Source organism: Epinephelus moara, chromosome 23 (genome assembly GCF_006386435.1).
Source record: "Epinephelus moara isolate mb chromosome 23, YSFRI_EMoa_1.0, whole genome shotgun sequence".
Lineage (NCBI taxonomy): Eukaryota > Metazoa > Chordata > Actinopteri > Perciformes > Serranidae > Epinephelus > Epinephelus moara.
In genome coordinates this window covers 259,064-273,948 of record NC_065528.1, presented here as the reverse complement: position 1 = coordinate 273,948, position 14,885 = coordinate 259,064, and the positions used below count along the sequence as shown (strand labels likewise).

The 14,885-nt window shown below is 41.2% G+C and overlaps 1 protein-coding gene across 2 annotated transcripts in view; it reads right to left on the bottom strand.

Moving 5' to 3' along the window:
• Nucleotides 1-14,885, bottom strand: part of tmtc1 (transmembrane O-mannosyltransferase targeting cadherins 1) — a 343,046-nt gene that overhangs the window by 229,130 nt on the left and 99,031 nt on the right. For both annotated transcript variants that reach the window (XM_050036058.1, XM_050036057.1), the window contains exon 4: nt 9,071-9,247. In XM_050036058.1, the coding sequence (XP_049892015.1) occupies nt 9,071-9,247 (177 nt within the window). The remainder of the gene's footprint in view (nt 1-9,070; nt 9,248-14,885) is intronic.

The following is a 14,885-nucleotide window of genomic DNA, read 5'->3' as shown; positions in this document are numbered from 1 at the left end:
GGGAAATCACGATGTCTAGAAAGCATCAGTGGCTGCAGCTGACAGGGACAGTTAGCAAAGCTAACATCAGGACGTCATCTGTTAAAAGCCTCCCGTTGTCGGATATGACATGAAACTACTCCAGTTAGCTCAACCATGTTGTAACTAAGACATCCGCTGAAAAAAAAAAAAAAACAATTCACGTTGACGAGACAGCGTTTTGGGTGGAGCGGTCGCTATGGATGTGGAGCTTGCTGTTTCTGTAGGTACACATTTCCTGGGGACGTCTCGGCCACACCCCCTCCATTGTGATTGGCTAAAGCGCAGCATCGTTCAAACTCAAAGCCCCGCCCTGCCCCCCTCTCTAGTCGTCTTTCACAAAGGGCTGCTGACAGATTCTACAATGTAAATTGCAGAATCTGTCTTGAGAGATTAAACGGTACCTAACTAAAATAATTCCAAAATAATAATCATGCCCCTCTTAATCAGGTATAAATAACTTGTCTGAGTGACATTAGAACACAAGGTATCACACTCTGTTAGGAACAACAAACTGTCAGATAACATTTTTTTCTCAGGCCAGGGCAAACTCCCTGGGTAACTAGAATGTTTATTCACAAGTCCAGCCTATCTGGAGGACGGGAAACCCTTCCTGACCTGGTCACTGTTTCACCTGAGTCTTCCTGTCTTGGGTCAGTCACTGTCCCATCAGAGATGGGTGGACCTGTCTCAGGGAGCACCGTCAGGTGAGCCCAGTTTCTTCTTAAGCTCCCTTGGTCTGTTTCCACGTTATAAGATCTTGGTGTTGAAGCAGGTCCCTGGACAGTAGCTGTGGTCTGTGCTGTTCTAACCCACAGTCTCTGTCCTGGAACCAGAGTTGGTAGGTCTTTTGTCTTATGTGTCAAGTTGAATGACTTTCTCTGTTTCTCTTTCATTTCATTGTCTTTTTCCCTGAAAGCCCTGAGGTTTGGCCAGGCTGGTTTCAATGCTTGTGGAGTGATTGGAAATGTTGATCTTATCCTCCTCCCCATTAGCAGTTGCTGGACTCAGCCCATGAGCCAGTGGTGTAGATCTGTAGGCTAAGAGGGCTTTCTGAGGGTCTGGGCTTTTGTTGAGCAGCTGTTTGTGCGGACAGCTCTCTCCACTTCCCCAGTGCTCTGGGGGTAGCGAGGGCTGCTGGTCATGTGACTGAATCCATAGTCTTTGGCAAAATCAGCAAAGTCTGTTGAAGCAAACTGTGGGCCGTTGTCAGTCACCAATGTTTCAGGTACTCCAAATCTTGCAAAAATTACTTTCAGTCGCTCCACAGTTGTAGATGTTGACAGAGTTGGGAGGTTTGCCATTTCGATATATCGTGAGTAGTAGTCTACCACCACAATATAATGGCCATTCCTCCACTGAAAGATATCAGCTGCGACTTTTTGCCATGGCCATGCTGGTAGGGGGGGTGGTTATTAAAGGCTCTGTCTTTGTCTGTGCATACTGGCAGCAGATTTCACATCTTTCCACNAGCAGTACAGAGACGCTGTCACAGAAACACCGGAAATGACACAACTCGCTTACCGCAATACGTCAGCACGTCAGTCCTATTGAACTTGGCACGTTCATAGATCACGTTGTGCTTACCAACAAAATATTCCTCAAAGGCTTTTCTCACGTCCTCATAGACTGCCTTTTGTTGGTCCGTCAGTGGCAGTGTGCTGAGAATGTCGTCGCTCTTGTTGCCCATTACGTAAAGGAGGGAGTTGATTTGGTAATCTTCTGCTTTTCCACTTAGCCCTGACACTAGTCTGTACCTCTCGAACGTCTTATCCATTGCGGCCATGAGCTGGGCTCCTCAAAAGTGAAGTTACCGCGAGGTGCTATAGAGAATATTTGACCCATCACCTCTCCCCGTCTCTCCCCGGGCCACCATGCGCCTCAGCTGGTCACGGTTAGCTCCGTAGCTTTAGCTTAGCCACCGCGCCAGCCAGGTAAACAATGCCCGTTTCAACCGGACTATTTCAGACACTTTCTTCCCTAACTAACACTGCCCTGTACCTACTTTTTACTCACAGTAGGTTCGCCGCTTTCTGACACCAAGTAGAAGGTTTTATAATGCCAAAAAGAGTCAGGAGACTTCAGGTGTGTTTTTCAGACGGCTGCTGTACTTCAAGCTTCACATTACACACCCTGTTACATGTGTCAACACTCTCCAACATAGCTCCAAGACACTACCTAGCAGGCACAAGTGTTATTACACTGAACCTCAGTACAAAATATGGAAAGAATACAATAAAGATTTGTAGAAAGAGAGAGGATTAAAAGATTCGACTTCAAGAGGGGGACGATTCAAAGGCAGTGTGCAGATTCAGATTCTGTGTGAAATATGTACTCATCATTCAGATCTTTTTCAGCATACCAGCACTGTCAGTGAAAGTAAAATGGCCTGTTATATGCAGCTTCTTTCATTCATTCATTCTTTCTTTCTTCCATTAAGGGGGGGGGGGGGGGTCCAAGCAATTTGACATATTTGAGCATTTTAAAAAAAAGTAACACTATAGTAACTTTTCCAGGTAATTAGTTACTTTTATAGTGCAGTAACTCAGTTACTAACTCAGTTACTTTTTGGGGAAAGTAAAGAGTAACTATAACTGATTACTTTTTTAAAGTAACGTTCCCAACACTGAATCTTATCAGCTGAGAACTAGCTCAAGCAGGTTGCTGATGACCTGGTGGGCTTTAAGTGGTTTTATACATCCGAGAATCTTCTACACAAATGAACTGCTTCACAGTGTCATGGCGACCAGACCCAGCATTTTATTTAGACTTGCATTTATCTGTCAAAACGTGTCACCACACCTGGCTGCTAAAAGGGACTGTTTCATTGGAGCTCAGCTTTAATTAAAGTTTTATGGTAATTCTCAAATACAGATTTTTTTTCTCAATTATGCAAAGCCTCCTCTTGTGCATGCATGTATGTCTGTGTGCACATTAATTAAAACAAGTGCTTAAACCCTCTTCAAGACTAATGAAACTGCTCTGTAGTATCTAAATAATGAAAATGTTTGTGTGTGCCGTCTAAAATGTCCGACCTGTCTTTACAAAGATGCTGATGCTTTGCACTGCGTGTGAGTGTTGTCTCTCAGGAAGCAGACCAACTAGCAGCTGATTCAAACCAGGGTCTAAAGACAATCTAAGCAGCAAAAGGCCGCAACAGTAAGGCATTCCCCACCTGACTGCTCTCATACTTTTAGCTGAGGCAGGAGCACTGTCAACACGGTTTGTTTACTTCAGCTCTGAGTCACAGAGAGAGAGAGAGAGAAAGAGACACACAAACACACACACACACACACACACACACACACACATAGAGATCATAATCCTGCAGAAAGACATCTGTATCCCTCCACACATGTTAGCTGGCATTATCGCAGTGCAGCAGCCTTCTGTGAGCTTTACACCACTACCACTGCTATTACACAGGCTTACCTCTCTCTCTCTCTCTCTCTCTCTCTCTCTCTCTCTCTCTCTCTCTCCCTCTCTCTCTCTCTCTGCCCCAATCTGGGATCATTAGTGACATTCCAAGTGCCTCACTTTCAGTTTGACCTCCATGTCCGACAATCTACGTAATCAATTTTCAATTCAATTTTATTTATAAAGCCCAATATCACAAATCACAATTTGCCTCACAGGACTTTACAGCATACGACATCCCTCTGTCCTTATGACCCTCGCAGCGGATAAGGAAAAACTCCCCAAAAAACCCCTTTAACAGGGAAAAAAACGGTAGAAACCTCAGGAAGAGCAACTGAGGAGGGATCCCTCTTCCAGGACGGACAGACGTCTAAGTAAGGGAACCAGGCAGTATCTAATTTTTCATATCTTCCTGGAATTTCACAGAGATATTTGGTATATGACAGTATTTGTGTGTGCCTCTAGTATTGGTATCACTTCAAGGGTACTGGTATTACTACTGGTATCATACTTTTTTAAATGATACCCAGCCTTCGTAACTACAGACGAGGTAAACATCCATGATATTGTAACATTCTATGCAATGTATAGTACTCAGTGCTTGAAAATGAGTTGTCCTCTGTCCCTTTTACCTGCCTTATCGGAATACTTTCTAATTTTTTCCCTTTGCAAAATAAACATCTGAAGGGGGTATTACAATTCTTCTAACAGACTGCTATGTTGGGAACACTTGACTCCACAGCTGATTGGTTCATTTGTTAACACTAACATTGCTTGTAACCTCTGCCTACTTAAAATGACTGCTGAGGACCAGTTTATCCTAAAGACAAAAGCTGTAGAACGCTGTTTCCCACAGTCAAGAACCTACCCAGTTGAGACCCTACCTATGGAGCCATTCTTCAGTCACCATTGGTCCTTGTGGCATGTGACCCTGTGATGTCACTAGGTCAACAAAAAAAGCAACTTCCCGCTCTCCCTTTCTCTTTCTCTAGGGACTACCAGCAAGGAGGGCCACTGCTGCTGGAGGACCTGCCTGCCCCTCCTCCACTTCTCCTCACTTCTCTGCATGCTTACAGCAGAAAAGACCCTCTGATCACATCACCACATGTAGTCTGCTCAAAGCAGACACAGAACAGAGCTCTAATTGGTAGAAGTGACTAGACAGGTAAGTGTCTGCAGCAGACACAAAGTCTGCAAGCTAACAAGCAACAAGGAGTAATAAAGCCAAGTTAATGCTGTGCTGCTCACGAGACAACTCACGTGAGTGAATTACATGTAAAGTCAATGTAAAGACACAATTTGATACAATTTCCTGCCAGGCAGCGCAATAGACCTGATGGACACAACAAGAATGACGTGAAATACGAAAATTAAATGGTGGGAATGAAGCTATTAGCACAATTTTGCATCATACGATTATTCGTGAGAGTTGAAAAATATGAACTTCAGCGACCACTTCATGCCGCAATAGCCAATCAGCATTGAGATCCTCCGTGTATGTATGACACAGAGGATGTACTGGCAGAAGTTTATTCATTAATTCAGCGATTTCAGACGCATGTGACGCGAGTTATTCCCGTGTATAGAGCAAGTCAACACAAAATATTGGGAATTGTTTGCTGGAGGCCGTACCAAGCTGCGAGTCCTTAACAAAACTGTTTGTTTAGAATACATGCACATACATTAGTTTCCATTCAGCTGAAAAGGTATTAAGAAGCTACATGGTTAGCTAGTTAGCTAATGTAGCAAACAAGTCTCTGTTTTCATAAGAGTAAAAGATTAGGACATTGTTTATTAACTTTTCAGCATATTTGTCAGAGTTTAAAGTGACTAGTTGTATTAAATTAGGTTTTGTGGTCTCAATTTTTTTGAGATGAGAAATTGAGAGATTTTGAACTTTTCAAATGATAATCAGTAAATCTGTGCTCATAAAGCTTCTTGGAGAAATGATTTGCACTTACACAAAAAAAAATTTGTCTAATTGAGATTTTAACACTTGATCCAACCTGTCACCTTGATTCCACTTTCTGATACCTGTATTAGCCTAAGTGAATTAATTTAAACAAAGAAAAATATTTTTGACTAAAAGTAATGTCTAAAAGTGGAATAATATGATGTCATCGACCCAAACATTTTTTTTGTTGTTGTCAACGAAAACTAGACTAACACTATGAAAAATAAAAACTAATAACCATTTTTGTCTAAAGACTACTACTTAATACAAAATTGCTGCCAAAATTAGACGAATATGCATGTGGTATGTCAGGGCCCTGATACTCCTAATCATCATCTCAATGTGACTGAACTAAACCTAAAGCCAAAACTCCAATGAGTCCAATTAGGTGGAGAACTAATGTTCTAGTATCAAAAGCATAAAGCTGGTTTCCACATGGATAAAAGTACACAAATACCCACGTATATAATAAAAAAATCGAACAGAGTCCTCCTTATTCCAGCAATTTGTGCACACAGTTTAAGAAAAAAAAACACACTTTCTGTCTCCAAAACTAATTGTCTATGGTGGGAGTGGGCAGCTTTGGTGTAAACAAGTTATGTAAATACAGGGTATATGCAGGAATCCTGAGGTTAATTTCAATACCTTTTTAAGACTTTTTTAAGACCTTCCAAAAAAACCTTAAGACCACATCGCCACTTCAAGCTGTCGTTAGCAGCACCGCATCTTTAACTTACTAAACAGTTGTAGTTTGCAATTAAATCGATGGAGCACAAACATACAACAGAACTCAGATAAGATGAAAAGGAATAAAGCTTGAAAGAATAAATTAAACCAAAGGCAGGTTTATTAAAATACACCTTAGGTCATAACAAGTAACACAGCTCTACAACTCAACATCAGCTATTCATGGACAACTTGCTGAAAACAACAACCTTATGGCTAGCCCCTTGCATGTGGGATTTAGGGCTGACCCAAAAAAATTTGAAGCTTCGTTCGATGGCACGGGATTCGATTGTGGAAAAAAAAAAAATCGAATATTCGGCCTTGTTGTTTTTTTCCCCTTATGTAAACTCAAAGAACAAGATGCAATGTCTGTTAGGCATATAAGATTTCATGATCCAGTTCCAGTTTGTGTTTTTAATTGATTGATTGTTTTTGGTTGGTTATTAAAAAAGAAAACATCTCCGACAAGGAAATAGAAAGCCTGACGTGCAATGAATGGAGACCTATTATCCTGCTTGAACACAGACGACTAAATTCTTTCATCAATGTGACTCAAAATAATGATAAAATAGATTTTGTTGATGTAAAATAATATGCTGATGGTGACATTTTCCACCAGTCTGCTGCGCTCTGAGTCTGGTGTCAGTGACACATGCTGCTCTGAGCAGGGCAGTTGCTAGGAATTCTGGGCCCCCTGAAAGAATATCGGTGTGGGCCCCTCTACCCCATTCATTGCCACTTTTTTTTACAACTGTGTATTATGATGTTTTTCTTAATTTTTCTGTTTTTCAGTGTTCTTGACGGTGCCTGGTGTAATACACCCAATTTGTTTTCTTTTTTACGATTAACCCCTCAACAAGTCGGAGTATTATTAGTTGTCTTATTCCCATTTCTCTGATTTGCAACACGTTATTACACCTCTGATTGCAAATACATTTTCAATTAACCACTCAACAAATAGGTAGTGGGTATTTTATTGTAACAATCAAGCACTGATATGCAAAAAAACAAAGTGTCCTGGCTCAAGATAGTCCACAAGGTGGAGCCCAAGGTAGATATGTAGCATTTAACTTAAATGTGCAAGTAAAACAAACAGCACATGAAATACGTTGTTGTAAAATAAATATCAAAAACAAAAACAAGCCTCATCTAATCTCAATTTAGGTTTAAATTGGCTTGTTTGTTCACTGTCAGTCTGATCAGAAAGCCCAACGCCGGGCCTTTTTGTTGGCAAAGTCACTGATGAGGTCTTTGAAGTCCAACTGTCGGCTTAGCTGACTTTCAATTGAAAGTCTAGCAAGGCTATTTCATTGGACTGCTGGGGGTGAGGGTCTGCTGCGGGGTCAAACTCAGACGAAGCAGCCACTGCTGATTCTGGAGCAGCAGAGCATAAAGGTTTATTGTTCCATTATATATTACAATATATATTGTAAACATTAAATGTTATGTTTCATGGAAAAACTGTTGCAGAACTAACCTAGTCTTGGAATACACAAAATCTAAATGGGCTTCTTAGTACCATAGCTCTAGGCAGACAGCTTCACTTTGCCAGGCAAAAAATATTTTTAAACCATTCAAAAGTCATTGTAAACTGTCCAAAATTCTAAATGGTCTTTTTACTTTGTTGTTGTCAGCTATTATGGTGTCTTTTATTTTATATTGATATGAAAACAAACAACAACAACAAATCTTTGAACATTTAACTTTTTTGTATTTAGGCTATTCAAACGTCCCACCAATAACACATTTTTACAAGACCACATTTGAACACATCATGATAACGTAATTGACCTTCGCATGATGCTCATAATTACTGAGTAGAACTTGAATGCGTCATAATACAATTCAATGCAGCCTCTGAGTGGGTGCATACTGTGGAGCACTGTCCGACAGTGATATGTGTGAAACACACAGTCCGCTGTAGTAGCCTCCAAATTAGTAATGTTCAGTTAGCTAGCTACACTAGGAATCGTTGCTCTATAATGAACTGGCGACTTTTTAATGAACTGGCGACTTGTCCAGAGTTTAGCCCGGCCCGATGAGACAGCTAACGTAGGCTCCAGCCTGCGCCCCGTCAAAGGTAAGGTTACAGACAATAAATGAATGAACAAGTAGGCTAATCGTTTCAGCCGCCCTCGGTAGTTTTACTCTCACCATTCTTAGAGAAAAATTGTTTGATGTCCTGGGCCCCTGCTCTGCTGCTCCTACTCCTGGCCTCCTTCTCAAGTCTTTTCTGGTGTCCAGATTTGTGTTTTTTGGGGGCCATCACCTAGCCTATTTGATCTCCCTCACTCCCTGCTGGAGTTTGCTCGCGCTCACTTAATTCCCATGAGGAAGAGCGAACCGTGGTGTGGACCAAACCATTTTTTAAGAAGGGGCCAAGGGGGTTATTGAAATTATTAAAATTAAAATATTGTGTGACTTTGTGGCTTTGTTTTAGTTCGGATTCATTAGTATGAATATATATTAGTTAAGTCTATGCATAATAATTTAGTCATAGAGGCTACTGGAGGCTGTGTGTGGGCCCTAGTGGGCTGTGGGCCCTTAGAATTGTCATCACCTTTCCCCCCTATACGACGGCGCTGGCTCTGAGTCGCGCATCTGTCTGCTTGCGCTGCAGTGCGCGCCAAGGGTTTTAATTTTTAGTGTTAAATCAAAAGTTAAACACAACTTATCAGCAACCAGAAGTGTTTTTTCGTTTGTGAATATTTTTATTTTAATTCTAGGGTTGCAAGAAACTACATTTTCGCCATAATTTGTAAGTTATTAACTTTTTTGGACTTTTTTTTTTCTTGCTCAGCAGCAACAGCGACATTTGATTTATCAACTTTTAATACTTTTTAAGACCCCGCTGCGGACACCCTGAAATAAAAAGCCAAGCATCTCTCGCCTCATAAATCAGGATATGAAAAAAACAAGCTAAACATACACAAAACAAAAACACTGTGTGCTTACTAGATGAGGGGCTTGCGGCACAGCACCAGGGCGTCGTAGAGCACACACACTCCGAACACAGTGATGCCCGTCTCCTTGACCAGCATGGCGCAGGTGCCCAGCAACAAAGTGAGGAGCAGACACAATGCTGACACTGTGGAGGGCAGAGAGTCCTCTGAGTAACACACACCCACACTCCTGAGAGACAGAGACAGAGAGAGAGAAGGTAAGACAAGGTTGATTCATAATGTTAGACTCAACCCAGTCACAGAGAGAGGATGACAGGAGGACAATACACTCACTGTTCATTTAGTAATACAGTCACATTGTGGCATGATTAAAATTAGTAAAATAGACTGCGTCATTATGTTAACTAAGATCTGTGTCTAGGCTACAAATAAGAAATGACACATTCAAATGTTCATATTCAGGGTTCAGAAAAAGTAACTTTCGCATTTGTGCAATAAAATAAACCGAATCACAGATACAAGCGCTGTTAAAAAGGTAGTCATAGGCTGAATGCCAATTGGTAACATTTGTCAGAAAAAAAGGGCTGTAACTTATTATTAACGCTATTAATTACCCTTATCATTAGTGTTAATTTTGTTGCCGAAAACTATGACAATTTTTTTTGTCAGTGACCTTTTTTCGTGACAAAAACAAGACAATGACAAGTTAAAATTAGATCTTGATAATAAAAACTAAGATTAAATCTATGACAAGACGAGACTAGTGAGCAACAGGCTGGTAAACTCCAATAAATAGTCTGCGCCAAGATGTTTCCCTAGCCAGCAAAAACACACACACACCAGAGCAGCGTCAGCCGTTGGTGCGAGTTGTGAGCTGTAATTCAGCAGTAAATAATCAGCAGTGTGTGTCTGTGACTGTGGATGGTGGAACTGATGAATGGATTTGTGGAGTTTGTTAGTTGCAGCGGTGGCTGTAAGCAGTTAGCTGCGCTTGTTAGCCGATAAACAGCAGTGGAGCGAGCAGTCACCGACCGCCGGACTTCACAGCTGATCCCTGCAGGATTCCACTCAGTCCGGACTCAGGAAGGTTTATGGGTTGATGCAGTTTGACAGGCAGGTAGGAGGCTCAGTTATCTGTGAGCGTAGCTGTGCTGTAAGTCAACAGCCTGAACTTGGATCAGTTTTCTCTGACAGAGATGAAAGTTTAGTTTTAATTACCAACTCTGTGAGGGGACAAGAGTTTAAACCCCCAGACTAACATGTTGCTTATTAAGAAAAATTCAGGCTATAATTTAATCATTTTCTCTGCTTCTTAACAGTGAGATGGTTAAGTCAGAGTTTCCAATGAACCTGGGTACAAATCCTAGTTGTCTCAGATTAGTTATTTGTGGCATCAAAGTTTTTGAGAGCATAAACAGAGTGATGTTGAGCTTTTCTAATGATGATCAGTGAGTGTGTGCTCAACCCTTAAACCTGTCAAAAACTGCCGAAGAAATGACAGTTTGTGGGGGACTTCCGGTTGGGCGAGCGAGGCGATGGCGGCGTAAGAAAACGGGCTCCTGACATTTTGAGTTAAAGTTACCCACTACAACTCGAATAGTTTTAAAACTTTAAGTAGCCTACAGGTCGTCTTAGCATTGTGGGTCTCGATGCCTAAATTAAAGCCAAAAAAGTCAACGCAGTCAGTGTTACTTGAGCGAGACGAAGTTAGCCAGGAGCCCCCGGCTAGCAGCATAATGGAGGACAACGACACGCAATCGGACAACGACGAGTAGCTGGTGGAAGAAGCGGGCCTGGGTCTTATATTGAAAGAACTGAGGGAGTTTAGGAGAGATAGCAGTCAGCAGCTGAAAGAGATTCGAGAGGATATAAACAAAACTAACACAAGAATCGAGGAGGCTGAAAAAAGGATCGACACCGCCGAAACTCAGATACAAGTGACGGAAGAAGCGGTTAGGGTTAGGGTTAGGGTTAGGCTGCTGAGGCTACAGATTCACCTGGATGAAAAGCTGACAGATTTGGAGAGCCGCTCCAGGAGAGAGAACATCAGAATCCACGGAGTAAAAGAGGGGGCCGAGGAGGACTCTCCGTCGATGGTGGAATACGTGGAGCACTTGCTCCGGAGGGGTCTGGGGCTCCAGGACTCCTTTGAGCCGCGGGTGGAGAGAGCCCATCGCGCCTTGATGCCGAAGCTGCCATCGGGAGCTCCACCAAGGTCAATTGTGGCCAAATTGTCAAGCTACAGGATGAAAGAGGAGATATTGAGACTGGCCTGGCAGAAGCGCGGATTTCAACTTCACGTAAAAAGGGTTAATCTGGACCACGACTATGCGCCTGATGTGTTGAAAAAACGAATGGAATATGCCGATGCGAAGTCGGTGCTGAAGGAGAAGAAAATCAGATTTCAGACTCCGTTCCCGGCCCGGTTAAGAGTTTTTTACCCAGAGGGGACTGTTCTGTACGGATCAGCGGAGGCGGCGACCGGGGACATGGCAAAGAGGGGGTTCCCAGTGTCAGTTATTAAACACCCGGAGTCTCTTTTGGAGCAGATACAGCGGTTCACGTGGCGCACGAGCAGGAGACCGGGGAACCGGGAGAGAACGGACAAAGTCGGGAGCTACAAAGAGAAGCTGCAGGCCTTTAGGCGCCCGGATCCGATGTGACTGTCAGAGAACTGTAAATCACGGTTTGGTGGAAAAAGGGGTGAGTTTCTGTTGTAATTAGGGGACGCCAGGGACCCAGCTCCCAGCAGAGGGAGGACAGACTGCGAACAAGAATTGCACATTATAAGAACATTTTATAGGCCATAACTAAGGATATAATGTAAATGTCGGGCCTTTGTTTTTCTTTTTGCCATGTAGCCGGATGATCAATAGTGTGCACAAACTTTTACAAGGGACTGAGGGCCCTCACACACCGGCTGGTGGGGGAGGCTCTCCCTCAAAGCCCTCTTGCCATCGGGGCTTAATTAGGGTCGAGATGAAGACCTCACTATTGGAAGTCTTTATTTCAGATGTCATTGTTTTTTGTGTGTTATTCCCCACTAAGGGGCGTGTTTTGCTGCTGTTCTTTGCAGCCTTTGGGGTGTTACCTGTGATAAATCTAACTAACAGTGAATATTTGTGTTGTTATGTGAAGGGGCCTTTTTTTTTTCTTCTTCTTCTCTTTACTGGACACTAAATGCAAGCAGTTAAAATAGTAACTTATAATGTGAATGGTCTAGTCAATCCTATTAAGAGAAGCAAGATTTTGACCAAACTGAAAAGAGACAAAGTTGAGGTGGCTTTTCTACAAGAAACACATCTTTCTGATACAGAGCATGCTAAATTAAAAAGAATGGGCTTTAAGTATCAGTTCTCATCATCATATGCAGCTGGCCATAGGAGGGGGGTGGCAATATTAATTTCCAGTAAGATTAATTTTGAGCCCATATTTGAAAAGAAGGACACAGAAGGGAGATACATTTTTTGAGAGGGAATTTAAATGGATCACTGATAACTTTATTGAATATTTATGCTCCCCCTAATTCGGATTGGAGTTTTTTTAGACAAATATTTGATTTGATAATAGCAGAATCTCAAGGTGTCTTAATTTGTGGGGGGGATTTCAATATTAGATTAAGCCCTAAACTTGATTCTTCAAAAGTACATGTTACTCAGCCCAGTCAATTGAATAAAATGATCAATTTGACAATGGAAGATATTGGTTTAATAGATGTCTGGAGAGAGTTAAATCCTTTGAAGAGAGACTATACATATTTTTCTAATCCACATTTGGTATATTCAAGGATTGATTATTTTTTAATCTTTAGTAAAGATTTGCACAGGGTTGGTGACTGCAGCATAGGGATTATGGACCTTTAAGATCATAGCCCTCTTTATTTAGAACTACATCTCGAACAATATCAGAGAAACACCTTATGGAGATTAAACATTCATATATTGAATCATATGAAGGACCAAATTAATAGTGATATTACTGAGTTTTTGGAACAGAATGACAATGGGGAGGTTTCACCTCCAATATTGTGGGACGCATGTAAAGCTGTGCTAAGAGGTAAGATAATTGGATATACTTCTCATTTAAAGAAAGCTAAGATAAAAGAATTAAATCAGCTGCAAGCAGAATTGAAACAGCTAGAACAAAAGCACAAAGATGCAAATGACGAGAAGATTAAAGAAGCACTTAGGAAGAAAAAGAATGAAATAAATGAGATATATACAAGAGACATACAAAAGAAGTTAATATTTACAAAACAGAAATATTATGAAGGGGGAGGGAAAGCCAGCAAATTGTTAGCTTATAGGCTGAAAAGGCAGCAAGCGGAGAATTCAATCCATAAAATTAAAAACCCGATGACTAATGTAATACACCATAAATTGAAAGATATACAAAAGAGTTTTGAGATATATTTTCAGAAACTATACTCTCAACCTCATGTTGACAAAACAAAAATGGAAGAATTTTTTGAGAAGATTCTTCTTCCTAAACTGACGGTTGAACAGAGTAACCGACTTGCAGAGGAAGTAACAGAGAAAGAAATTACCGCAGCCATAGCCCATCTTAAATCAGGGAAGGCACCAGGCCCAGACGGGTTTCCGTCAGAGTGGTACAGGGTTATGGGGGTTTCGTTGATCCCTATGTTGCAGTCTACCTTTAATTGGGTCCTTAAGAGGAACATGATACCCCCCTCTTGGAGGGAAGCGGTAATTTCACTTATTCCAAAAGAAGGGAAGGATAAATCAGAATGTAGTAATTATAGACCGGTCAGCGTATTAAATCAGGACTATAAAATTTTTACACATATACTTGCCAAGCGAATAGAGGGACTGCTACCACAAATCATTAGCCTTGATCAAACCGGTTTTGTGCGTGAGAGACAAACCCAAGATAACATTAGACGGACTTTGCATGTAATAAGTCATATAACAGACAGTACACTGTCAGCAGTATTAGTAGGGTTAGACGCAGAAAAAGCTTTTGATTGCGTAAATTGGTCTTTTCTGTTTAGAGTTTTGGAAGAATTTGGTTTTCACAATTCTTTTATTAAGACAGCACAGGCTCTTTATGATAACCCAAGGGCAAGAATTAAAATTAATGGAGTAGTTTCAAACCCCTTTTCACTGGAACGCGGAACGAGGCAGGGCTGTCCAATTAGCCCCCTCTTATTCGCGATTTTTATTGAGCCCCTTAGTTAGTGGATTATTCAGAATAAAGACATTAAAGGAATATGTATGAAAGGAGGAGAACAAAAGATTTCCTTGTTTGCCGATGATTGTTACAGTTATCCAGCCCAGAACAATCTCTTGTACAGTTGTTTTCACTTTTGGAACAATACGGATCTTTTTCAGGATATAAGTTGAATGTTTCAAAAACACAAATTCTTACTTTTAATTACAGTCCCTCAGAAAATGTGAAGAAGAGGTATAACTTGAGACGGGAAGCTGAATCCATGAGATATCTGGGGGCAAATATACCTACAGACCTGTCAAAATTGTTTTCACTCAACTTTATCCCCCTGAACAACAAAATTAGGGAAGACATAAAGAGATGGGATTCAATACCTTTTCTTAATTTTGGATCTCATATTGAATCAGTTAAAATAAGTACTCTGCCGAGAATGTTGTATCTCTTTCAATCCCTTCCACTAGATACAGTGGTGTGAAAAAGTGTTTGCCCCCTTCCTGATTTCTTACTTTTTTGCATGTTTTCCGCACTTAAATGTTTCAGATCATCAAACAAATTTAAACATTAGTCAAAGATAACACAAGTAAACACAAAATGCAGTTTTTAAATGAAGGGTTTTATTAATGAGGAAGAAAAAAATCCAAAGCTACATGGCCCTGTGTGAAAAAGTGTTTGCCCCC